Consider the following 27,545-nt stretch of genomic DNA (forward strand, 5'->3'; position numbering starts at 1 on the left):
CTTGATAACCACATCTAAGGCATCTAGACCTGTATGACTTTAAAGATCAGTTGTAGGATAGAGTCGGCAAAGGCGAAAAGTTGGCTTTATTGCTCTATTCTGTGCTGTTCGGAGTTGCCGAAGGAAAGAATGGTTAGTATTGCCCCATACAGTGCAGCAATAAAAAAGATAAGGAAGGACAAATGCATAGTAAAGAGAAAGCATTACATCGGGAGGAAGAAATTGATTGGCCCGGAAACAGTGCCGAATTTATTGGCATGCTTTATTTAGAAGAAACTGAAATAAAGGAGTTAATTTCTTGGAATGAGCACAGCATGATTTTGACTTATAACAGCTTCACATTTGAAGAAAATCTATGATTTAATATTTGGATAGGAGGAATTTTCATAACAGTGCACTTGTTTAGGCTACTTCAGCTAATCATGGCAGACAATCATAGATCTAACCTTGTTTCTCAATTCATGGCTGTCACTGGCTGTAAGTATTGCCACTGCTTATTTTGAAACATTCATAGTAAAGAAGTTGGATAAAAAATGGGAAAAATTATACTTCAGCTACTTTTGGCTATCTTGGAATGGGGTTAGGTTAGGAAAATGAAGCTTTCAGGGATGCATCTACAAACTAAAGCATGGGTAAATATCTACCAAATCATATTATTGAGTTAGGACTAAAGTGAATATGGTAAATATCTACCAAATCATATTATTGAGTTAGGACTAATGTGAATACACCATGTGTTCACTGAAATGAATTTCAGCCCCCCCCCCCCTTATATAGGCCTATGCCAATTCAGTGTTAGGTTGGGTTAGGTATATATAGGGGGGGGGCCGAAATTTATTTCCAATAGAATTGCTTATTATATTTGTAATCAGCATAGAAAAAGGCATCGAATGGTGTATTCACTTTATTCCTAACTCAATATATATGATTTGGTAGATATTTAGGTAAAGTTCTACAAAATCATATTATTGAGTTAGGACTAAAGTGAATACACCATTTGATGCCTTTTTTGGTCAATATAGCCTATACCAAATCATATTATTGAGTTAGGAATAAAGTGAACACACCATTTGATGCCTTTTTTTATGCTGATTATGAATATAATAAGCATTTCTATCGGAAATGAATTTCATCCCCCCCCCTATATAGGCTATAGGCCTACCTAACCTAACCTTGAATTGGCATATATAGGGGGGGGGGGCTGAAATTCATTTCCGATAGAAATGCTTATTATATTCATAATCAGCATAAAAAAAAGGCATTGAATGGTGTATTCACTTTAGTCCTAACTCAGTAATATGATTTGGTATATAGCCTATTGGCCCCTTTTTTGTCAATATATACCAAATCATATTATTCAGTTAGGACTAAAGTGAATACACCATTCGATGCCTTTTTTATGCCGATTTCAAATATAATAAGCATTTCGATCGGAAATGAATTTCAGCCCCCCCCCCTAGAGCTGCCACTTCAGGGTTAGGTTAAGTATCGCCTATATAGGGGGGGGCTGATATTAATTACCAATAGAAATGCTTATTATATTCGTAATAAACATAAAGAAAGGCATGGAAAGGTGTATTCACTTTATTTGAAACTCAATAGGCTAATATGATTTAGTTTATATTGACCCCTTTTTATTCTGATTACAAATATAATAATCATTTTTGTTGGAAATTAATTTTAGCCCCCCTCCTATATAGTCCAATTCAGGGTTAGGTATAGCCTATATAAGGGGAGGTTGAAATTCATTTCTGATAGAAATGCTTATTATATTCATAATCAGCATAAAAAAAGGCATTGAATGGTGTATTCACTTTAGTCCTAACTCAATAATATGATTTTGTAGAACTTTACTGATATTTACTGTGAATACACCATTTGATGCCTTTTTTTATGCTGATTACAAATATAATAAGCATTTCTATCTGAAATGAATTACAGCCCCCCCCCCCTGTATATACCTAACCTAACCATGAATCGGCATATATGGGGGGGGGCTGGAATTCATTTCTGATAGAAATGCTTATTATATTCATAATCAGCATAAAAAAAGGCATCAAATGGTGTATTCACTTTAGTCCTAACTCAATAATATGATTTGGTAGATATTTACCAAAGTATGTCCCAGGAAGGTATTTTGAAGTACCTACCTCTACTCCTTCCCCCTCTAGAGGTTCTTGACCTTTAAAATCTGTGTGTTATAAAAGTGAACCTTGGAAAATATATCTTCTGCTTAAATGAAGTCCAACAAAACTATTTTGGTAAATTTTTTGCAGATCATATTAGTGACTTACAAATAAAGTAAACATTCCACTCAATGCCTTTTTTATGCTCTTTCCAAATATAATAATTAGGTAAAATTCTACTTTAGCTACTTTTGACTATCTTGGAAAGGAGTTTGGATAGGAAAATGAAACTTTCAGGGATAGATCTACAGGGGAAAGTATGTCCTGGGAAGGTATTTTGAAGTACCTACCTCCACTCCTTCTCCCTCTAGAGGGTCCTGACCTTTGATGACCTTTAAAAATTTGTGTGTTATAAAAGTGAAATCTTGTAATATAGATCTTCTTCTTAAAATGAAGTCCAACAAAATTGTTTTCAGCTTCACAACTTTGCTCAATCCTGATTTATAGAGTCTTAAAGATATGCAAATACATTTCCTAAATTTTGAAAATTAACATTGATATGGCTTAAAATACTACTCAAAAAACAGGAATTGCATTTCAGAACTAAAGCCAGAGAAAAAGAATCTTATAACCAAAAATTAAGGTAAAATGTTGTTTTGCAAAATTTCAATAGGTCATGTAGGCAAATTTCAAGATCCTTTAGAGGGAGAAGGAGAGGAGATAAGTACTTCAAAATACCTTCCCAGGACATATTTTATCCTGTAGACCCATCCCTGAAAGTATAATTTTCCTAACCTCACCTCTTTCCAAGATAGGAAAAAGTAACTAAAGTAGAATTTTACCAACTTAATTTTGCCAACTAGCTGGAAAGAAACATTGTCCCAGAAACCAATTCATTTTCCAACTAGTTGACTAATAATAGTTAGAATTTATTCTGAATAACATAAAATATGTTAATAATATAGGGTTTTTTCAAATTTAATTATCACTATTGTAATGGGATACCACCAGATGGTTAATTTGACAGAGTATATATATACAAATCTTTGAATTAGCCAACTGACCAACCAGTATCTTAAGCCTAGGTGTCCAGCTGGACATAGGGAAATATATTAAGAAAACAATTCCTACTCCATAATATGCAGAATAATTCCAGTTGACACATTTTGCAGGGGGAGAGCCTTTATCTTATTTCTTTCCGTGTTTTTCTAAGAAATTCATGGATTTTCTAGAACTTATATATTCATAGTATATATTCCCCCCACCCCCCTAATGTGCAAATATATACCTAGAATAGTATCCTCAATCTAAATATAACATCCATTTGCATCACAAATGACATTTACTCCCATATTAGCCATGTGGTGGATGTCCCCATTGTTACTATTGTGCTACAACTCTCCCTGTCTCCATCTTAATGGGAGATATATTTTGAGTTTTATATTGGGCTTATTACCTTAAATCACAGCTTGGAGTGAAATAAGGACTTTCGATCCTGTTGAATCACTCCTTATGATGACTGTTGTAGTTGGTTAAGTTCTGGTAGAAGATTCTGGTGCTTCCCAGTCAAACTTCCACAGTGTATCTTTCCACTCAGCATCCAGATGGCGTTTGAAAGCATCTGTTGATTCAGCAGCAACAGTGTCCTCCTTGAGGTTGTTCCAGAGGTTCTCAATCTGATTTGAGAAGAAATTGCATCTTGCTCCAGTTGTAGCGTGATGTTTGCGGATTTGTCTAGGGTGTCCTCATGTTTTTTGGGAGGTGTTGATCTCCAGGATCTCATTTTCTTGATTGGTTGAGAGGAGTTTGTGCGCCTGGATCATGTCTCCACGTTTCCATCTGTATACTAAGGAGGGGAGGTTGAGTTCCTTCAGCCATTCACTGTATGTCTTGTTTTCCATGCCAACAATCATCTTAGTGGCCCTTCGTTGGATTTGCTCAAGAACTTCCTTGTCCTCTTTGAATCAAGGAGTGGCCAGTATTGTCCCCACCTCCAGTCTAGGTCTTACTAATCCTTTGTAGAGTTTGGTGATTACGTGTTTACTCCTACTGGTGATGCTGTGTTTGATGATGCCTAGGGCTCTACTAGCATTGGCTGAGATTTTCTGTGAGTGGGAGCTGAATTTCAACTGGGAGTCAACAATGATGCCAAGGTCACTCTCCTCCTGGACAGGCTCGATTGTGTAGTGACTTCTAGAATTTTGGGTCATGAGGTACTGATGTTTGGGGTTTTTTTGTCCAAAGTGTATGACCTTGCATTTTTCTGCGTTGAATTCCAGCAGCCATCTTTTGACCCAGGAGCACATGTGGTTGAGATCAGTTTGGAGGGATTGGATGGCAGAAGAGGTGTTGGCAGGACCTATGAGTTTCGAATCATCCGCATATAGGGTGGTTTTGCTGCTGGTGATGAGGGGTAGCTCATTTATGTAGATGTTGAACAGGGTGGGGCCCAGGACGCTGCCCTGGGAAACCCCACTACTGACTTTGATTTCAGCAAAAAGGACATGGCTGTTTGGTCCGGTTGTACTTTCACTTGCTGTCTTCTGTCCGTCAGAAAGTCCTCTGTCCAACTGACCACTTGTGGACTAACAGATACAGTATGTAGCCTGTGAATGAGGTATAAGTGACAAACCTTGTCAAATGCTTTGGCTAGGTCCAACAATATTATATCCACAGGTAATCCTCTCTCTAGTAGGTCAGTTACAAGACTATGACTCAAGAAGGTTTGTGTCCACCAATCTCTTTGAGCAAAAACCATGCTGACTACTGCTGATAAGTGAGTTGGCTTCAAGACGGTTAATGATATGCTTGTTTATGATTCTCTCCATGACCTTGCATGCCACACATGTAAGGCTGATTGGTCTGTAGTTTGCTGCAGAAGTTTTGCTACCCTTCTTGTGAATTGGGATGACTATTCCCTTCTTCCAGTCCCCTGGAAGCTTTCCTTGTGCCAGCGACAGATTGAATAGTTTTACCAGTGGGGCTGATATTGCAGGGCTTAATTCCTTCATCAGTCGTGGGCTGAGACCATCAGGTCCCGTCGATTTATTGGGATCGAGGTCCTTAAACTGTTTGGTTACTTCTTCGATTGTGACTGGTGAGTGTACCATCGGGAAGGGAGTGTGAGCCTGCTCTGCTGGTGGGGGGGGGGTTGATTGGGGGTCATTCATGGAGAACACTGAGGCAAACTGCTGATTAAGCAGGTTTGATTTTTCAGAGGGGCAAGAGGATAAAGAGTTGTTGTTTACCAGGTCTGGTACGGTGTGTCTGCCTGGCTTCTTATAGGAGATGTATTTCCAGAATAATTTTGGGTTTTCCTTGACGTTTTTGGCCAGTTGTTCTTCGTAGTTTGAGGTCAGTTTTCTAGTTTCTTTTCTGAGGAGGTTCCTTGCAGTTTTGTAGTGCTTGTACAAAGCTGTAGTCTTTTGTTTCATGTACTTCTCCCAAAGTTTTTTCTTCCTGTTGTGTAGTTTCTTGATTTTTGGGGTGAGGAAAGGTAGAGTTTTGGGTTTCTTTTTCCATGTTATGCTGGTGTGTTTGGCTTGGCTCTCTAGTAAGGTCTTTTTTAGAGTTAGCCATGAGGGTTCAACATCTTCTGATATAAGTGTTTCCAGGTTAGCATCTAACAGCTCCTCCACCATCATCTTGTAATTTGTAAAGGATTGCTTGGTATATTTTGATGGTTTGGAGTTGAGTTGAATAGATGAGAGAACTGGCATGTGGTCACTTGAGCCAATTGGACTGAGAGTGTGTGTGTTGATCACCTTTTCTGGGTCATTCGTTATGACTAGGTCCAGTATGGAGGGATTTTGTCCTGGGTGCATTCTTGTGGGCATAGTTACTGTTTGGTACAGAAAGTTGTCAGAGAGGGCTTGTACTAATGGGTTTTGTTCAAGGCTTGACTTGGTCATACCTTGGCCATCTACCCAAGACACGTTTGGGAGGTTGAAGTCCCCTGTCATGAGCAGGGTTGCCTTTGGGTAATTGTATAGTATGAATTGCGTCATTTCGGCAATTGCTGTTTCAGAGGACAGCTGGCAAGGGCTGCTGGGGCTCCTTTAAATTGAGCTTAGGACAAACATTTCGTTAGGTAGGGACAGGGAGACCCATGTAGCTTCAACCCAAGGTAAGTAATAATTTGGGACAGAAATTTCTTTTACCTGGAATTCCTTGGAAGCTAGAACAGCCACTCCTCTTCTGCAGTTTGGATCAGACAGATTGCTGAAGATGTTGTATCCAGAGGGGCAGATTGAGTCTTCTGTCAGTTGAAATCTTGAGTTCTTGGGGCAAATTTCTGTCAGAGTTGCAATGTCTATCTGACTTAGTTGGAGCACTGTTGCCAGCTCCGGCATCTTGTTAGTAATAACATCAACGTTTGCCGTCATAATGTTCGCAAGTTTTTGGGTGTGTCTGGGCAAGTTTTTATTCTGCTCACTAATATTCTCGCTTTTGGTTGAAGTGGGTGAATTGCAGCTTAGGTACACAGAGCTGCTAATGAGGGACGAGGCAGAAGGGCATGGGGACGTAACTGTTAATTCACTATTTATACATTTACACAAACTTGCATTTACAATGTTATTATCACTCACACATGAACTATTTACAAGGGGGACGAGACGGTTGGAGGTAGTGGTTATTCTTGCATGCTCGAGCATCTCTCCATCGGAATTGCTCGAGTTTGACCGTTTTTTGTGATTTTGTCGTTTCTTATCACTAGGTATGTTTCTCTATTTACCTGTCTTTTCTTCATTTCTTCCAACAAGACTTTTCTAGCATTGCGATCTTCTTTGGAGCTGTCGCCATAGAATCGAATCGGGTCTTTATGCTAGTAGGATGCATCCAGGATAAGCTTCTTGTCAGTGAAGCTGGTCACCGTGAATAGGGCTGGTGGGTGTCGCAGTGGCTGTCTAGCCATGGGGGCCGAAGCTGGTAGTCTTTTCATAGCGAAGACTTTGATTACTAGTTTGTAGTTATCCTTGAAGTATTTGGCAAGGAAGTCTTTGTCTCTTGCTTGGACTGGAATCCCATATCCAACGACGTTAAGTTTGCATCTCTGCCTGTCTTTCTCACTTCTGACTGTACTGCATATATGTTCGTCAAGTGCATCTGGTGCAAGCCCTGTCACTTGAGCGGTAATTGCCGATTCAACAATTGCTTTTACCTCGACAACATTGCATTTTGTGGCAAGTTCATCGTGAATCTCTCTGAGACCCTTGTTGACTGTGGTCGTTATGCTAGCAATGTCTTCTCGCACCTCTGATTTGAAAGATTCGATGGCTTTGGTTAGGGTGTACGTGTCGCGCACAGGCTTGTTCAAGATGCACCGGGGGCAGCTCCATTCACAGGTCATTGTACGATTCATTTTCTCTAGCAGGACGTACTGTTCATCACTTAATCCTAGGCACTCAATACAAAACCAGTTAGGACATTTGTCGCAGTTGACGGCTTGCGAGTTCTCGTCCAGGCTTATTATTACTATTATTAGTTAACTCGTTGGAAAATAAATTGTTTTCTGGGGCAATGTTTGTTTCAGCTAGTTGGCAAAATTAAGTTTTGCTGGGGAGAAGTTATTAGTCAACTAGTTGGAAAAGGAAAGTTTTGCTGGGGCAAAATTTATTGTCAACTAGTTGGCAAATTTAGATTTTTCCTATACAGATTGGCCAAATTTTCCAACTAGATGACTAAAATGTTTTTAATTATAAGGAGATTGGATAGTACCATTCTATATAAGCTTATAAACTATTTTTTTCCAATAGTCAAAGAGTGGATATCCATTTTGAAGTACCTACGTCCACTCCTTCTCTGTCTAGAGGGTTGTGAAATTTGCCTACATGACAGGTCTATTACCTATTGAAATTTTGACAGAACAATATTTTATCTTGATTTTCAGTCATCAGTTTCTGTTTCTCTGGCTTTAGTTCTGAACATGCAATTCCTGTTATTTGAAAAGAATTTTAAGGCATATCAATGTTGTTTTTTTTTTATTTTAGGAAATGTATTTACATATCTTTAAAACCTTATAAATTGGGATTGAGCAAAGTTGTAAAGCTGAAAACAATTTTTTTGTACTTCATTTAAGCAGAAGATCTATTTTGCAAGGTTTCACTTTTATAACATTCTGATTTCTAAAGGCCATCTAAGGTCATGATAACTGAAAATTAAGGTAAATTATTGTTTCATCAAAATTTCAATGGGTAAGCCTATAGACCTGTCATGTAGGCAAATTTCTAAAACTTAGAAATCAGGAGAGGGTTAACATAGAAGCTTGGTAATACCTCCCCAGAGTATAGCTTTGGCCCTGGATTCATTACTGAAAGTTTCATTTTTCTAACCTAACCCCTTTCCAAAATAGCAAAAAGTAGCTAAACTAGAATTTTACCCCAAAAAGAGGGTAAATTTTTCATTATTCATATTATTGACTTAAGCGCTAGGCACACATAGCTGATTTTGGGAACCAATTCCAGCAAGGGTGTATTCCATGTCAAGTGATTCTAATTAATGATGCTAAGAGGTGGGGCTTATTGATGGTTTTTTGGTGATTAATGATCATTAATTATGTTCTAGACAAGGAATGTACTAGGGCTTTGGAGCTTTAGGCATGTAATCAATTGTATTTAATGATTATTGTAAATTAATTGTAATTAATGATGATTAATCAACAAAAAACGTCACTAAGCCCTTCCTCTTAGCTTCATTATTTATAATCACTCAACATGGAATACACCCTTGCTGAAATCGGTTCCCAAAATCAGCTATGTGTGCCTAGCCCTTTATGGATAAAGTAAACATACCACTCAATGCTTATTTTATGCCCTTTCCAAATATATTGGTCATTTTTATTGGAAATTAATTTTCCCCCCACCCCTATTCAGGGTATATATTTACACATTAGAGGGGTGAGTGGGGGGGGGGGGGAAAGTTTAAGCTTACCTCATTTACAAAAGAAATAAAATTTACCCCACCCCCCAAGTGTGCAATTATATAGGCCTACCTTGAATTGGTATATATAGGGGTGGGGGTAAAATTCATTTCTGACAAAAATAATTATTATATTTGGAAAGAGCATAAAAAAGGCATTGAGTGGTATGTTTACTTTATTTGTAAGTCAATAATATGAATAACAAAAAAATTACCAAAAAGAGTATTAGTTTATAGTTAGTCCTGCTGAGAAGGAAGCACTATAGAATTCTTGGTAAATTTAGTGATACTTCTGTTACTGAGCTATGAATTAGAAGAATGTACCTTTGTTATGCCTTTTAAATGCTCTTTTCAAATATAATGGTAATTTTTCTTGGAAATTAAATTTTAAGCTCTTTATGGACTGTTTAAGATGACACCTTTTTCTCTTAGCCTATGTTTGGCTATAGAAGATGGTTAAAAACAACAATTCTTACTTCACAATATGCAGAATAATTGTAGTTTTCACATTTTGACTGCAGATTCATTATACTTAACCCCTCCACCCTCCCCTAATGCACAAATATATAGGTTGAATTATATGTCTACAGTGTATTTTCTGGTTCTGGATTTTAGGGGTTTTCCACTGTCCATTAGAAAACTGTTATATAACATTTTTTCCCAACAATTGTTTTTCTACTGTCCAACTAAAAACTGTTAGCTAACATTGTTAAAGGATTTCTCTAACAAATCAAGTACTTGTTGAAAGAAGTTATTGGAGAATTTAAAGCAAAATATTCAAAAATTAGCAGGATGGGCACTTTTTATGCTTACAATATTGATAGAGAATTGAGGAATGCTACTGTTTCTTATTTTTCTTCTCTTCCCCTTCTAGATTTTGAGACATATCTTTTCTGGTAATCTCATTGAAAACAAAAATCAATTCTTCAATTCAAAAAATAGAAAAACAACATCATAGTTCCCCCCCCCCCCATTTCATTGGCAATGGATACTGTTCTCCTAAATTAAAATTTCCTTCGATTTGCACCTTTAATCAAGATACATTTTTCATCAATTAAATTGATTCCTCAGTTTTACTGCGTCAAAAAGATGCAAAGCAAGTTGTTAGAAAGAGGTATGGACAACTTAAAAGTCATAGCAATTTGATATGGTCAACAATCTGACAGTTTTGCTTATGCAATCAAATTTTTAAATTTTTACTAGGTTGATCCACTTCTTCCATACATGGGATAATTTATGTAAATACACTAAACAGTTACTCTAAGATAGCTTATGTACTGGCGTTTTAATTTTTACCTAAATTCAATTTACTTTGCCAATTAATAAAATGCTTTGTGCCTATGTTTCACTTGCTGGCATTAATAGTTACATTTTTTTTTCTATAAGATATGAACACTTTTAAATATTATACTGTTTGAATTTCAAAGCTTTTGCATCACTTGGGCTTTATCAAGCTGAGATAAACTCACTACAACACTATCTTGATCAGAATTTTTGTTTGAATTTCCTGCCCAATATCATGTTTGTGCAAATTGTTAGCTAATAATTTCTGTTTGCTAACAATTCTGTTTGTGCCTTCCAACCAAATATTTGTTAGCTAACAATTGCATGGCAAAGAAAACCCCTTTTGTCACAATTGATTCAATTTATGGGAAGGCCTACACAAGTTTAAACAAGTGATGCTAATGGCTGAATTTTTAAAACATTTATAAATTGTTTATGGATCATAATGAATCAATACTGGTGCAATATATAGCTTCAAAAAAAAAAAAATATTATAATTGAATAGTAGGTTTTTAACCAATATTTTAACCCTTCTCTCTAGCCAAAAATAAGAGAAGAAAACATTATTTTGGGATCCATAAAGGGCTTAAAATTCAATAACGAAGTAAAACAGCTATTAGATTTGAAAATAGCATAAAAAAGGCATCAAGGGGCATGTTCCCCTTATTCATAGCTCTCCTAATTATAGAAATATCTAAATTTACCTCAATCCCCTCCCCCTTGATATGGAAATATGTAGCTCAAATGCATGGGGAATATATAATTTGGGCTATATTTTTACACATGATAGGGGAGGTAGTGTAAAGTAAGGTACTTTTAGGAAATGTATAAGGGTACCAAAATAAGTAAGTATATTTGGAGATTATAAGGGTACCAAAATAAGCAAGTATATTAGGAGATTATAATGTACCAAAATAAGTAAGTATATTAGAAGATTATAAAGTTGTTTTCAGAATTTCACAGTGTTTCCTTCTAACTATAAGCTAGTACCACAAAAATCTAAACAGCCAAGACAGTAAATTTTGAGAAAATTCTGTTACTTACAGAAGGAGAAGGTGACCACAAGACTTATTGCCTTTTTATGCTCTTTCCAAATATCATTTGTATTTCATACAGAAATCTAATTTAAGGGCCTTTAATGGACCCTAAAGTGACATTTAATTCTAACAATTCTGTTGTGATCACTTAGACAGAGTTGTTTTCCCACATCTCACAAAGTTCATTCAGCAAACCTGAAATAACAAAGAATACATGATGTAACATAAAATGCTATATAACAAAGATGTATATTTTCAAAACTAGCCTAGTTGATTAAGGCAAATAAATCTCTCTGGAATAAATCCAGAGCCATAGTGATCCCTGGGAATTTTTTTTTTTTGAAGTACTTACCTCCATTGCTTCCCCCCTGCAAAAGACACCAACCTTTTACAGCTTATATATGTGAACTTTTGTAATCTATGTATGTAAAATTAAATGTATGTTATATGTGTCTATGTCCTATATGCATTATTACATTGTTCATCTGATCACCAAAAAAACATTTAAGACACTGTTGAGTACACTCTTGCAAAAGTTTTAGGGCTAGATTTTTTTTTGCCAACTGCATATTTTTTTTCCAATTCTTTGTATATGTAATCAAAATAAATTGATTAGGTGGTTTATATAAATATAAGGTAAAGGACAATTTTATTCAATCAGGGGTTAACTCTATTATAGAAAACATGATGTTAAAAAGAATTGGTGTTCATCACCTTAAATTCCATTATGAAGGCATGGAAGGGTGGCTCCTTGTGGTATACCTGTCAGTGACAACTTCAAAGTTTGGTTGATAACTCTGGGGCTTTCCAGTGTAGTCGTCACTCCCTCTTCTCCCAATCTCTGTCCACACCATGCTTGAATAGCTCCAGGGTATGAAATTTGATTGTATGATTTCTTAAGGAGTTCCAAAGCAGGGCAACACAGTTGGAAAAGAAGTGGTAGTGATCTCTTTAATTGCTAGTTTGTAGGGTAATTTTCTGGGAGTTTTTCTGGGTTCTCTGGTTGAATTGATGGGAAGAAGGCTTCCAGATGCTGCAATGCTGTGATGCTGTCACCCCTTTTCTTTTGGTAAACAAGGGTTGAAGTTTTCAATGCTGCAAGCATCCCATGGTAAGGGATATGACAATTTGGTGATCTGCTACTGGACGTTTTCAAGGAGTTTTTTTTTATCTCCCTTGAATTGAGTGGAGGCCAGTGTCATACCAAACTCCAACCTTTTTAATCAATTGCTGGCATTATGGTTTAAGCTTCAGTCTATGATGAGTGACCTTCTCAATGGACTTAGCCTGGTCAAGGAGAAAAAGATCAGCTGGGACCCTTTTATCTATGAGCTGAGTAATGTCATTATTGGCATCAAGGAGGTTTGTGGCTATTGACCTGGTTTTTCTAAAACCATCTTGGTAGTTGGGCAAGAGCTTGTTGGCTGTCAAGTGTTGTACAATGGCATCATTTACCATGCCTTCCTAAATTTTAGAGGGAACAGAAGTCAGACTGATAGGTCTGTAATTTTTGGAATCTGTATGCTTCCCTTTTTATAATCTAGGCAGCACATTAGCAGACCTTTAATCTTTGGGGTCTGTACTGGTTTTTAAAGATGTTAGCTAATGGGAAGGCTATCTGATTTGGCAGTTCATTCAGAAGTATTGGACAGATTCTATCTGGACCTCTTGCTTTAGTTCTATCAATCTTGGATAACCATTTATGGATATTTGCAGTAGTGAATGTCGTCTCATGTCTTGGGTTAGTGATATGCTTAGACAATAGGTTTGGAAGTTGCCCATAGGGGTTTTCATCACAAAAGTTTGTTGAGAAAAATTTGTTAAGTCCATTTGCAATTTCAGTTGGAAAGTATTATCTTGTATCCACCTGGTAAGCTAATCTCTGGTATGAGGCATCTGGTTGGTTTGCTGGGGGACACATGTCCAGAAGGTTTTTGTATTTTCTTTGCTACAATTTGCAGGTTTCTCTTCATACTCAGTAAAGGTAGACCTTACCAATGTTGTCATCCAATTTCTGGCTAGTTTATGCTTGGTGAAATTCTCTTCTATTTGAGTTTACTTATATTTAGCCCATTTCTTTTTGTTTCTTGCTCTTCTATGTTTCTGGGGGATATGTGGTTAAGTCTTTGGCATATATATGAAACTAGCTCAAGAGTTTCTTTTGTATTATCAATGCTCCTAACAATGCAAATTCAAATTCATTTAATTCAAAAACAAGAGATAGCTCTCGTGGGCAAAGCCCAAATATGATGTCTCTTAGTCATAATTAGCAAAATAAAGTTGTCTGATAAAACTTCGTCAATAAATAAACTGAAGGATAAAAACACTTGAGACTGAGAATAAAATTATCTGATAAAACTTCGTCAGGATAAAATAAACTAAACAATAAAAACATTAGAGATCATTGTAATATTTGACAAAGCTTGGCACAAAGCTTTTACTGTAGCGGATGGTGTTACAGTGGACTGGGGTTATTTTCGGAACCTTCTCAGCTACTTCCCTGGAGGGACGAGATCTTATAGGGACAAAAGGTGGGGGAAGGAATGATCGGTAGATGGGATGTTGAAGGAGGGTGGGGTCAAATCTGGTATAATTTTCCTCGGCGGGAAGAAAAAGATTCAAGTTTAAATTCCTTGAGGTAAAAGGAGTAAGGTAGAGGGGAACCGCCATAAATGATTTGCAGTGATCTCTTCTGAACTCGTTCTATTTTATCAATTTCATCCTGGATAAGGGCAAAGTGCCAAACCGGACAAGCATATTCCACTTAGGGACAGATGAAAGTGTGAAATATTAGTTTCAGCTTGTCCTTAGGAACTTGAGATTTTTTCAGTGTTTTTAGCATTTGGATTGCGCTGTTAGCTTTTTTTACAATTATCTTTGTATTCTCCTACCATGAGAGGTCAGAAGAAATCACCACACCAAGTAAAGTTATTTTATGGCTTATTAGCTCGGAAGCAATAGGAGGTTTGAAAGATGGTTGAGTATTCTGAAGAAAAGAAAATGTTGTGACCGAGCATTTGTCTTTATTCACAACCATTTTTAGTTCAGCCGCCTCTGAGGTAACTTGGTCAATGAAACCAGCAGCATTGCTCTTCAAATCCTTAGATAAGATTTCTGTTAAGGACAAATCGTCAACGTATTTCCATCTGTCCTCCAGCTCAGCAACAATTTCATTTATCATGAGGAGGAAGCCCAGTGGCCCAATCACAGTTCCTTGTGGAATTCCACAAAAAACAACTGGTAGAGAAGTAGAAAATTGGTTTTTATACTTTTCAGTTTGCTCTCTATTTGTTAAGAAGCTCTTGATGATTTTAATCATAAAGCTGGGTTTATTTTTTTCTGCCATTTTTTCTAAAAGGATTTTGTGATCAACAAGGTCAAATGTTTTTCTGAAATCAATTGCAATTAAATTTATCCATTTTCCAGGTTCATCCAGGTGTTTTAAAATAAAATCAATTAAATTAACAAGGTAATGAACTGTCGAACACTTAGGGATGTTACCAAATTGCTGTCGATCAGTTACTTTCAAAAGATATTTTTTCAGCCATGTGGCAACAAAGCTTTTGTATATTCTGCTAAAAACTGACGTAACTGTGATTGGCCGGACACCAGAGAAATCATTAGCTGCTCCTTTCTTTGGAATGGGAGTAATAAACCCTTTCTTCCATTTCTTTGGAAAATATCCTGTTTTTGTTATATTATTGAAAATTATCTGAAGGGGAAATGATAATTCTTTAGCAAATGCTTTAATGAGAGCAACTGGAATGTCAAAAGGGGCAGCGGAAGTTCTTTCTGACGAAGAGAGTTTACGGATTATAATTGCCCATGAAATATCAGCAATTAAATTATCATCTGAAGGAGTAGTTAAACTTACTGGAGGATCCTCGGGTGGAAGAGAGGGGTAAGACTGCACAATTGAAGCAAAATGGGCATTTAAATCATTCGCGGTTTTCTCTAGAGGCTCCTCCTTCATGAAGTCAACTGGTTGAGAACTTTTGCCAATCAGACTTTTTACTTTACTGAAAAACTGCAACGGTTTGGACTCCAAAAGATGGTCAACTTCTGTTTCATAGTAATTTGCTTGTGCCTTTTTGATTTTCCATTTTATTTGGTTTGCCAACTGTTTTGCTTGGTTCACTTGACCTTTTCGTATCAGGTGCAATTTATGTTTTATCAGTTGCTTTATTTTTGAATTTTATGTTTGGTTTATCACTAGAACAGAATTTAGTCTTACGTTCGGGAAAGCACTCGAGAAATTTTGAATTTAACTTATTATGGAATTCTTCTACTTGGGAATCCAAGTCTTAAGCTGAAGAGACTGCGACCCAATTTTCTCCCGTCATTAAGTCACCAAAGTGCAGCAGACCATGGCCAATAATCGGCCTTGAATAGACTTTGGTTGCTTAATATTTAATTTTCACTTTTTCTATGGGGTTCCACTGTAACATATAATGATAACTTGTACCAGGTGGTGCTAGTTTACTTGGAGTCTCGTAATATTCCGAAAGATTTGTCAGGATTACATCCAGAGAAGTATTCCCCTTAGTTGTTGGGAAATCGGCTAGAGTTTTAAGGTTAAGTGACCTGGCCAGCGATTTGCTATCGAGTTCGTTAGCATCTCCTAGCATTACTACTCCAAAATATGGGTGAGTTCTCTGGACGTAATCTGTTGATTCCTGCAGCTTCTCCCAAAAAGCTTTTCTTGCTGCAGCTGACTGACCAGGTGAATAATAGAAAACGCACAATGCTACGGCAGAGAGTAACATAGAGTGTCGCTTAGATTGGGCTATTTCCCAAAAAAATTCATCATTATGTCAAAGAAAAGGTATATTTATAATCGGAGATTTAAAATCTTAGTGCAAAAGTGTAATAATTACTCCTTCATTTTTCCCAATAGGATGGTCATCAGGCCGAAGTTTAATAAAAGAAGAAAAGTTAGGAACCCTCAATAAATTAAGATCTTGCCGGTGGACCTCGGAAACACAGATAACGGAAGAGCCAAGCATTTAAGCCATAGTCTGAAGTTCAGTAAATTTCTCTAGATTTAAACTTTCGGCGTTGCTGTAAAGGAAAGAAGGAATATCGTAACGTTTGTCATGAAACTCCCGGGAAAAAGGTTTGTTTTGGAATTTCTTGCCCCCCATTGTGACTGGGGCAGCAACAGGATTATTTAAACTGAAGTCACCAACAATTTTTTCCTTCTGCAGGGAAAGGGGTAAAGGGGAGGGGGAATAGAATAAGGACGGGGCTGGTTGTTGATTGGCTGTTGATGAAAATGGCTCGGTGGAGGAGGAGGAGGGAGGGGGTCTAAGAGGCTCCTGAGATGTGTCATAGGAGGGGTGGTGTACTGAAAAGAGTTGCTAGATTCCCCAGGAAGGTGGACCTAAGTTTGAACCCAAGAGTGTCCCCTCTTTTCTAGACCCTAAGAAGGTTTGTTTTGAATTTTCTGCTGTTTGCGTCGTCGAAGGTGGGCATTTTTTGAGGAGCTTGGGTCAGTACGCTTAAAATGCGCTAGTCTACAATTTTCATCTAAGCATCTAAAACAAGGGCACATCTTTATATGATGAAGGACATATTTAATACTACTACATGACTTGGCAAGGAAAATATAACATGGATGTAGGAACCAGCAGTGAATACCAAATTTACATGCTCCTTCTTCGAAACATTTACACACCCCTCTTGACTTGGGCTGTTCAGGGCAAGGTCGAACTTTATTTTTGTTTATCGGAGTCACTTTATTTTCATGAGCAAATTTACAACTAGCTCCCCTCTTGCAAAAACCATTCCGAAAGAACCAACACTCTCTTTTACATTGTGGCTTGATTATTTTCTCGAAAAGGATATGTAAGTCCTCTTCCTGTAACTTGTCAATCGGAATCACATTATTCTCATCACTTGAGGCTATGTAGGTAAAGCTATGTATGTAGGTTGAGGCAAGGGTAGAGCATTTATTTCTTAACGCTGAAATTTCTCGTATATATTCTTCACAATCGACACAGGGAGTTTTCTGTTTTATGCTGGGCCTAGTTATTGTCTTTGCTTGGGGATTGGAAGACCTGGGATATATTTATTGCATTGGCAGAATATATTTGGCTGATTGGCAGAATATATTTATTAGATCAGCTCTATCACAACAGAACTGAAGACTAGGCAACTGTAGTCTCTGGATTCTCTGGTGTCATGGTAGATGTCTCATGTAAGGTATGAGTTTGGTGGCCCTATGTTGCTTTTTCTCAACTCTTTCTCTATTTTTCTTATTAAGGGGATACCATACTGATGAGCAATACTCAAGTATTGGATTTACAGTGGATACATAAAGTGAAATAAATGGACAAAGATTAAGCTTAGAAAATATATGCTTTAGATGCAATAATTGGTAATTTGTCTTATGGGTGATATCTGATTTATGTTTTTCAAATTTGAGAATTGAATTGAAGCAAATCCTAAGGTCTTGAACATACTCCATGCTTGACATTGATTTGTCATCAACAAAGTATTGGTAGTGCTGAGGGAGTCTATGCAAATAGTGCACAGCATTGCACTTGGTTTTGTTAATGAACATAGAGTTCACCATACACCACCAGCATAGATCATCCAAATTCTTTTGAAGTAAAGAAATCTAATGTTCATTCATGACTGACGCATAAACTTTCAAACCATCTACAAACATTTTCAAGCTCAAACTCCTAACAACAGGTGGCAAATCATTGATAAAAAGGCAGAAGAGTACCAGACCAGGACAAATGGCTTGCAGAACTCTACTTATAACAAACATAGATGATGACAAAGCATCACCTACTGCAACCTGTTGGGTTCCATTTGCAAGATAATCCATTATCCATGCTTCAGTTAGCAGGCCAATACTGTATAGTTGACATTTCTTTATCAGAAGTGGGATTGAAATTCTTATCAAATGCTTTGGAAAAGTCAATATAAATACATCAAACAAAATACCATTATCCACCATATTGGAGGTGTTCATTAATCACCTCCAGAAGTCGTGTGTTACAAGAACGCTGTTTACAGAACCCATCCTGAGCTGAATGCCATAAGTTGTTTTCCACAAAATGTGGCTGGATTCTCCTCACCAGAACTTTCTCCATTATATGGGCAAAGATATATGTATTTGAAATCAGTCTGTAATTTTTAAAATGGGACTTTGAACCATTCTTGTAAAACAGCCTAATGATTGCTTTTTTCCAAGCTGAAGGACAAAAAAATATGGTTGAATCTCATTTTCTAGGGCTATAATAAAAGAAAGGTTCAAATGTCTATATTATGTTCTACAAACGATGGATATTAGACTGCCAAAGATTTTGCTTTCCAGCTGTCTTTCTGAGACCAAATGAAAGACAAGTCATACCTACAAGATTTGGTAAAAACTTTAGATGTGATACTATATTTTGATGCTGGAAAGTAGTTGAGCAAAGTGGGTTAAACTTTCAGGAATGGACCCAGGAATTTAACTTTCAAGAATGGACCTGTGGCCTCAATGACGTCAGGGGGACATCTGTTTAAGTGTCCACTTCCACCTCTTCCCCCTCCAAAGGGCACTGACCTTTGATGACCTTGCGCAATCTGTGAAATAAAATTGATTCTGAGACCCCACTGGCTAATCTTTTTTCACTGGCTTGTATAATCCTCGTTTTTCTCTTTTTAAATATTTTTTTCGTTTTATGATGTAAAATTGGCTTACACCATAGACATGCAGCTCTTCTGAAAGATACACTCAAATAACAAAATAACAACCCTAATTGATCTCTTTCCAAATAAAGTGTTTGTTACAAAAGCATGCCCCCTGCTAATGGTGCCAGGTATAGCCATAAGTTATATACAGAATAACAAGAAAATAATGAAATTCTTACTATATAATATGCAGCATCTTTATATTAATATGGTTTTTATATTTTTTCCCTTTGTTTTCCATATTTTTAATACTGTTTGCCTAACTGATCTTAATTCTTTTGCAAGAAGATAATGTATTTGGCTGGTCAAGCATTCCAATAGCTATTAACAAAAAAAATACAATGCATCATGTGATGAAAAGCAACAGAGAAATGTATTATTTATGGCTATATCCGGCTCTATTTGGGGGAGGAAGGGAACACTTTTGTCAGAGAAATGAATATCATATTTGGAAAGAGTGTCAATTGGGGAATTGAATGATGCTACTTTTTTTTATTATTATAGTGTATCCTTCAGAAGAGCCATAATTATATAGTGCTACCTATAAGTGAAATCTTCGGAAGTGGATTTACAGCTCAAATGGTACACAATAAAAGTGTTTTGGGTAAATTTATAGTTTTTTTCCATTACTTTGCTAGGTAGAAAAGGTTTACCAAAATTATTAAACTACTTTAAAACAATTATAATTACCATAGAGTACTTACTTATGTAGTTCCTAAAAATACCTTGCTTCACTTACCCCCCCCCTCCCCATTCCTGGTAGATAAATATACTGCCAAATATAAATATTCACACTATATTTCATGACAATGAAAGTTTTTTCATCCTGCTGATTGATTAGTGTATCCTGTAAAATAATGAACAAGAAAAGAGTTGTGCCATTGAAAAATATAGTTTGAATATATATAATGGATAGCACATCTATTCATCAGGGATTGGTGTAAAGTGAGGGTGTACATTTTAGGAATGAGATGAGTAAGCAATTATGATATATTGTAAAGTATGAACAAAGTCTCACTTTAGAGGTCCCTTTAATGGCACAAAATGAAATTCGTGAAGAAAGTGATTTCTACACGTGGAAAGGGTATTAAAAGATGCATCAAGTGGTGTATTCATCTTCTATCTAGCAAGTAATGGTAGAAAACTACAAATTTATCATGTATTGAGTATTATACTTTTGCTCAATCCTAATTTGTAAAGTTTTAAGGATTTACATATCTATCTATTAAATTTTAAAAAGAAATCCATGATAATCTCGACAAAAATATTGTTGGTTGAAAATCTTGATGAGATCACAGCAATTCTGTTTTCAAAACCTAGAGGCAAGGAAGAAGTGACTAAGAATGCAAAAATATGATGCAATATTTCTTCTCATAATTTAGATTTAGATGCAATCTTCTAAGCCCTAGAAATAAGGAAAGTGCAGAGATAGTAGCTTGGCAACGTCTTCCTAGAGTGTATTCTATGCCCTGGATTAATTTCTGAAATTTTTTTTTTTTTTTTACCTAACTCAACTACTTCCAAAAATGGCAAAAATCATCTCATGTTGAACTTTATGAATGGCTATGCCATATTTTATGTGTGAAGGATGACAAATTGACAAAGATTGTGTTTTTGGCAATCTGTCTGTGGCCAAATAAAAAGCAGGTCATCCATGAATGAAGTGAAAGAGGTCATAAGTAAGGATTTGAAGGAAATTGGAACTTCATAGGAAGGGGGAAGTAAAGCATGAAGCTTTGAGTAGATTTTGGTGGAGGATGAGTGTACATAGCTGTGCTGGTCTGAAGTAGCTTGATGCTGTAGGAAGTTGTTACTAGTACTAGTATTGGCATATATACAGCTCGTGTATTTTATATATTTGAATATTAATTGAAATTGTGAATTTTTCAGTTCTGTTTATATATAAAATATATTTGTATTTTTCTTCTCATCTATTACTACGGTTATGGCTATTAACGTTCGTTCTTTCTGCCACCAACATCTCAGGAGCAATACAGGCATGAAGTGCCTTTTTAAACTGGGATTGCAAGGAATCTCAATTAGTGTAACTAGAAAACTGAAGGGCCAGAGAGTCTTCAATGCCCTTCTATCTCTCTTACAACCGAATTTTCGCACAAAGATAGGCATTCTGCATCATACTTGAGCTTTAACAGTACAATAATTTTTAATTTCTGTGATTAGAAGGCCAAAGGAGATCTAAGAACCATCTAACACTCCCAGTGCCCACTCTCTTGATTTTACCAGAAAGATAGCAATGATCTACATTGTTTAAATCAGAAGCTTGGCCCAAAATACCCCATCTCTCTTCATGGGAGGCACAAAAAAGGCCCAGTGAAGATGAATCTTATAATCCAATCAGGAATTTGTTTAAATATTGATCCCCCCTCCCCCTTAGAAATGAGTACTTCCAGCCACCCCTGATGCTATTATTTACAAAATACTAAATGAGGAAAAACCACGTAAATAGCAACAAAGACCACACTGCCTTTTTATCATAAACAATAAGTGGAACAACGGGGAAATTTTTTATACAAGATAGTGGAATGCAAATTTTAAATGAATATTTCGACCCTATATCCAGGGGTCATCCTCAGCAAAACAAACGAAGAGAAAAAAAAATAATATAAAAGAAACTTAAATTAAAATTCAAAGCAGTTCTAGCATTCTTACTTCAGCGAAGCTCAACCAGGACTCACGAAGTTCAGTCCTGGTTGAACTTTGCTGAAGTAAGGTTGCTAGGACTGCTTTGAAATTTTTTTTATTTTTGGTTTTATTGGTCACATGTTGTTGTGAGTCTTTTTTCTTTTATATAATTCATAATTTTTTCAAAGAAGTCCTAGCATCCTTACTTCAGCAAAGTTCAACTAGGACTCACGAAGTTCAGTCCTGGTTGAACTTCGCTGAAGTAAGGATGCTAGGACTGTTCTGAAATTTTTTTTTATTTTTGGTTTTATTGGTCACATGATGTTGTGAGTCTTTTTTCTTTTATGTGATTTTGTCTTGCTGAGGACAGCCCTTGGACATAGGGCCGAAATATTCATTTAAAAGTTGCATTCCACTGTCTTGTATAAAAAATTTCCCCGTTGTTCTACTTATTGTTTAGGAAAAACCGCCTGAATGGCGATGTTGTAAAGAAACAGGAATTTGAGCAATGGAGCTGCTAAATCAATTATTTTTTATCAAACAAACAGAAAATCCATAAAAAAAGGCATATTGCTGCTAATGAAAAATCAACCTCTTCTATGCCTAAAAATGGACTACGAGTATTGTAAGAAAAGGTGGGGTTAACATTAACACTATTTAACTATATGGATTTATTTTGTGAACATGATGCTTACAACATAGAGGAAAAATTGTTTACACAAATAATGAAAGATAATAAATTATTGGATTTCATCAATGGTGCTCTGGGATGAAAATAAATTAATACTGTGAATTCCATGTTTGTGACTCATTGTTTGTAGGACCATGGTTTTGGAGGCGTATTCTCTATCGTCAGCCTTGGCTGCTGCTGACGTCTTTGTCTCTCTTGACATTTGGGATCAGAAGGATCAGTATGGCATGAAGTAGGTGGGACAGTAAGTGAGTGGAGTGTATGGGATGTGGGAAGCAGGTATTTTGGCTAGATTGGGGTACGTGAATTGTTGTGAATTAGTGTGTCAAATAGAGGGTGGAATTTGAAGTGTCAGCAATAGATCAACTGAAATAAAAGTTAAAATTCTTCAATTAGCTTTAATTTTTAATTATTTTTCAATAGACAGTTTTTTTTCAAAGGTATTTTTAAACTTCAGGTTGCCTTGAGCCATGGTTCACTCTACTAAGTCGCAGCTCTCATACTAAGATTGTTATGGGCCATTGTTCAATATCCTTCATGTCCTCAAGACTTAATGGTCCTTTACTTCCTTCAACTTTGAACTCTGGAATTGTTTGGGGAATAGCAGATGGTTTTAATTTTTCCAGTGATTTTTCAAACAAAGCTTGGCCAGGAGAGCTTGAGGATTTTACAGTAGCACATTGAACTTCGGTGCCAACAATTTCCGCTTCTAAATCCAGATTACACTCTACTACACCGTTTTTAATGGTTGTTTCAATATCTTCACAAATTAAAGCTGGATCTTCTGTGGTCGAATATACTTCAGAAGTTAACTTCCGCTCTTTTTGATCTCTTCTTCTCTTATCTCCCAGTCACTTGTTGGAAAGTGCTGCCCGGGGTGGTCTGAACCTCTAGTTAAGCCACTGAATATGCATAAGCATATTTTACTGTGAAGTTAATCAAATCATGTTAAAATTATTTAGGTTCCAATAGCCATTTTTTGTTGCTGCTTTGGGTATTAGTCCTTGTGGTTTACAAATTCTTTTGTGACTTGATACTTCATGTGCTCGTAACTATCCATTGCTATTTTTCAACCAACAACCCTTCAATTGCACATATCCATTGTTGAATAAACTAGCAATTCTGGGGAAGAGGGTTCTAAACAGTCCTAAAATATATTGTTAGGCTAGTAATTTCTTGGATGGTTTTTCAGAGCAATATTGCTAGAGATTCATTTTTGTGATCTTCTTGGCAGCAATTTAGGTATCTTCCATTAACATATTTTCTTGGAAAAATCTTAAGCAAAGAGCGTGTTCCATTATTGGCTATGTGAGGTTTTGGATAAGAAATTCGTTTTCTGTATGAATATTTTTAATTAAGCTGCTTGGAAATTTTGTTGAAAATTCAGAAAAATGACATAATAATTTTAAATCTACTCTTTTTTCTTGAAAGTAACGTTTTAGTCTGTGGGTTCTTCAGAAGAAAACAATTTAATATCAGAAGCGTATTACCATTCAATATCTCAATCAGTATTTTTTCCAAATATGAGGGTCTCTACCATGATAACTGTACTGTATCCCCCCCCCAACCCTTAATGGATGCCAGCTCCAGCCTAGATAATATATTTATCCAATGTTTTTCATTTCTTGAATCATTGTTCATCTCTGTGCTATTGGGCATAACATCCGAGTGAGTGAGATGAAAAATTGAACGAAACATGAAAATCGGGTTAATCGAAACTTTCTGTGTTTCATAAGTAAGAAACCCATTAGTCTAATAGTGTTTCTTTGTAGGTTTACATTTAGCCAAGAGCTATATCTGATCCCATTAAGGGGGAAGAGGCGTCTTTGTAAGAGTTGATTAAGGGAATCTAAATAGCACCTTTCTTTAGGTATCATAGTTTTTCCTTCAGAAGAGCTCATAAACTATAATATCACCTCTTGAATAAATCATAATTAATAAAAATTTTCAGTAAGTATTATCTGTATTGTTAGGGTATTTCAATATTTCTCTTTTATATTCTAAGTATATTTCCTAGAAATGTATGTTCCATTCCAACCAAATATCGCCTACCTTAATACAGCTGCTAAACTCATACAATCTGTTCCATTGAAGTTTATACGGATATCTGATAAAAATGCATATATATAAAAAAAACTGCTTTGATGTCTAGTGATGACTTGGCTTCTGCCATATAGACTTTGTATCTCCTGAGTGCTTTGACAGGTTTGGATAAAGTTTAGATGCAAGGTCATGCTAGTCTGGATTTTCTGAATGGAGAATAAAGATTTATGCTTTCTTACGTTTACTAAGTGCTGTAAAAGAAATCCTGGAATGTACATGTTTAAACTATTTTAGATGATAAGTTCTTAGGGTATTGTAATATCACAAGCCATTGGTAAGCTTTCCAAAGAGAGGCGGGGGTCTCTTTTGTTTAAGGGTGGCTGCACTGGATAGGAGGATCTTTGTGAGGGAAAAGTTTCTTTGTTTGCGTGTGCTTCCACTGCTCTGGTCTCTTTTATTAATAGATGTATGAAAACTAGTTATATTAGTAGTATTTGGCAGGGTATTTCACAAGGGTAGTACAAAGTACAGAGTTGGTACCACGTTAAAATTTCTTGGATTCTTCTATGCACAGGCATAGGTCCGCATTCCAAGGAACAACTCTAACTCTACCAACTTGTTAAATGATTTTACGACTGTAGAAATATCATCTAAATAGGTTACATAGAAGATTCATAGCAATTACAGTCTGGCAATAGAAAGTTAGATCGATAACAGAAGAACTTAAGTTCTTTAAATATTTTGGAGGTGCAACTAAAGATGTGATATTCGTGTTTGAAATATAATAGGCCTATCATTAACTGTCTTGCTTTAAGAACTTTCGTTCTAATGGTCAATATATTTCTAGGCTCTAGTGAAGAATTGGCAAAAAATTTTCTAGATGCCTGTTCATATAATTTGGAAATGGCAATTAACATGTTTCTTGAAGGTGGTGATGAAGCAAGGGTCCAGGGTTTGTTATCTATGCCTTTATTACTGTTACTTGTGCTGCGCAATGGGATGAGAAGATGATAAATGCTTTTCTTTTAAACACGATTTCTGTCTAAATATTTTTGTAAATAAATTGATAAATATTAATAGAATTAAATTAAATCATAAATAAGTTTTTAATAAAAATGAATTTTTGTCTAAAGTTTTTAGATACGTTTCGCCTAAAGAATTTGGACTGTTGTAAATACTGTCGTTTAGTAGTATATTTGTTCTTTGATAACCTTTCCATAATTCTTTATTAGTGAACCAACACAGGAGGAGGGGAAACCCGCTCAAGATTAGTCCAAAAGACCTCTCCCAAGGAAAAATCCTCTTTTTTAGTCAGTCTAGACACTTACAAATAATGACAATGGGATTTAAAAAAGTATGCTTGCAAATGTCAGAAGCAACAACATAAATATTCCGCACAAATTAATTAAGTTTGCAGGATTTATAGATTTAGCCTAAAAAATAAAATTGGTCTCCTGAAATGGCCTTTTTAATAATTACTCAACGATCCACAAAATATTAAAACATTAGATATGTTTGAATAACGGCAATGCAAAAAAATCGTCCAGATTTTGTTTAAGCTGCATGAATATCCCTTAAAGGTTTTTGTAAGATAACTACATTTTTTTTTAAACTACTCTGTTACTGTTCTCTACTTTTGAAGGTAAAGTTTTTGAACATATTAATCTTCCTAATAGTATAAAAATGTATATTTCTACTTCGTTTCAATTGGTTTAAAAAATAGGGTATGTTATCTGCCAGCTCATCAAGTTGCATGCTCACTGATGAAAGATGCAGTTTTTAGCAATAACCATCTTTCTCTTTTTTCTGTTGCTCCTTTGATAACGTGCAACGCTCCCAAGCTTTATTTTGTTTTAATGTCTAGTATTAGTGTGTCTACCATTGCAATATTGAGATATTGGTCTTGAAATTATGTTGCATAAATTAAATAACTTTTTAGGTAGGTATAAGGTAATTGCAAATGAAAAGGGGGTCCGTCAATGTGTTAAACTTTCGTATTATATCTTTAAGTGTAGTCTTCAAGATACGTTTATATTCAACGATATTTCCATAAGTCATATAGCTTGTGCTGATGATTTTATGTTTGTAAGCTGTAATTTGTCTTGCTAAAAAAGCTTGTCCCAATTGACTCTAAATAAAATTGCTCTTGATGTAATCTGTCCATATGTTAATGCGTTATTTTTGGTAAGTTTTTGTTGTCTCTGCACTGTTGTCAATTGGTTTTTTATTCCCTAATTCTTCTACCTGATGAAAATTGAAGTGTTCTTAAAATGAATTGTTTTTTTTTTAACTAATGTTAATGTAATGTTAATGTTAATGTGTGGTATCAGCTTTGACAGGCAATTGAAAAGAAAAAGTTACATTTAATATTTGTGATTTATAGAACAAATCTCAAGAAGTAAAAGCTATATTTTTAGAATCAGCTTTCTGTTGATATGTAAAAAAAAAAACTGAAACACTGAAAGGATATATTCATCAAAATAGGAGAGAGAGAGAAAGAGAGATAGAGAGAGAGCCCCATTGACTAACGTTATCTTTTGAAGAATTTAATAAAGTTTGAAGAGATTGATAGCCTAGTTATTTTGGTGTTTGGATCCTCCTTTAGCTTAGGGACTATTGGATGTAGATTTAGAAGCTTACATATCCAATTTGGATATTGCCTAAGGCTAAGCTATACCTGGTCTCCCTAGTGGGGCAGTCCGGCAGAAGAATGTTGCAAACATATTTCTGCAAAGTCCCAGTTAACAGATCTATTCTTAGAGTCCCAAAAAACTGTTAGCTCATTACCTAGGCCTCATTCAAGCATAAGAGGTAATTCAAAACTAAGACATTAAGAGAAAAACTGATAACCTTTGAGGGTCCATAAGCGCTTAAAATTGAATTTATGAGCAAATTCACTAATACATCTGGAAAGAGCATAAAAAAAGCAACAAATGGTATATTCACCTTAGACTATTTGTAGGTGAATAGTTTGAACTCCTCCAAATTTAGGCCTACCCTTTTATTCTATTGGCAGGGTAGGGTCCCTTTGAAGTATACAACCACAAAACTGATAGGTCTATCAAATGTATAATTAAAGCTTAACATAGTTTCAGTAACCTCATTCATTCTTTA

General features: G+C 35.9%; 1 protein-coding gene across 1 annotated transcript in view; it reads left to right on the plus strand.

The window, feature by feature from the left end:
- Window positions 1-265: 265 nt before the first annotated feature.
- Window positions 266-27,545, plus strand: part of LOC148943560 (UBX domain-containing protein 7) — a 70,093-nt gene continuing 42,813 nt past the window's right edge. The window contains exons 1-2 of the mRNA XM_089100910.1: window positions 266-477; window positions 25,279-25,383. Coding sequence (XP_088957036.1) covers window positions 423-477; window positions 25,279-25,383 — 160 coding nt within the window. The 5' untranslated portion in view covers window positions 266-422. The remainder of the gene's footprint in view (window positions 478-25,278; window positions 25,384-27,545) is intronic.

This window comes from Artemia sp. Qi Xiang Cuo, chromosome 15 (genome assembly GCF_049724085.1).
Source record: "Artemia sp. Qi Xiang Cuo chromosome 15, ASM4972408v1, whole genome shotgun sequence".
NCBI classification, from domain to species: Eukaryota; Metazoa; Arthropoda; class Branchiopoda; order Anostraca; family Artemiidae; genus Artemia; species Artemia sp. Qi Xiang Cuo.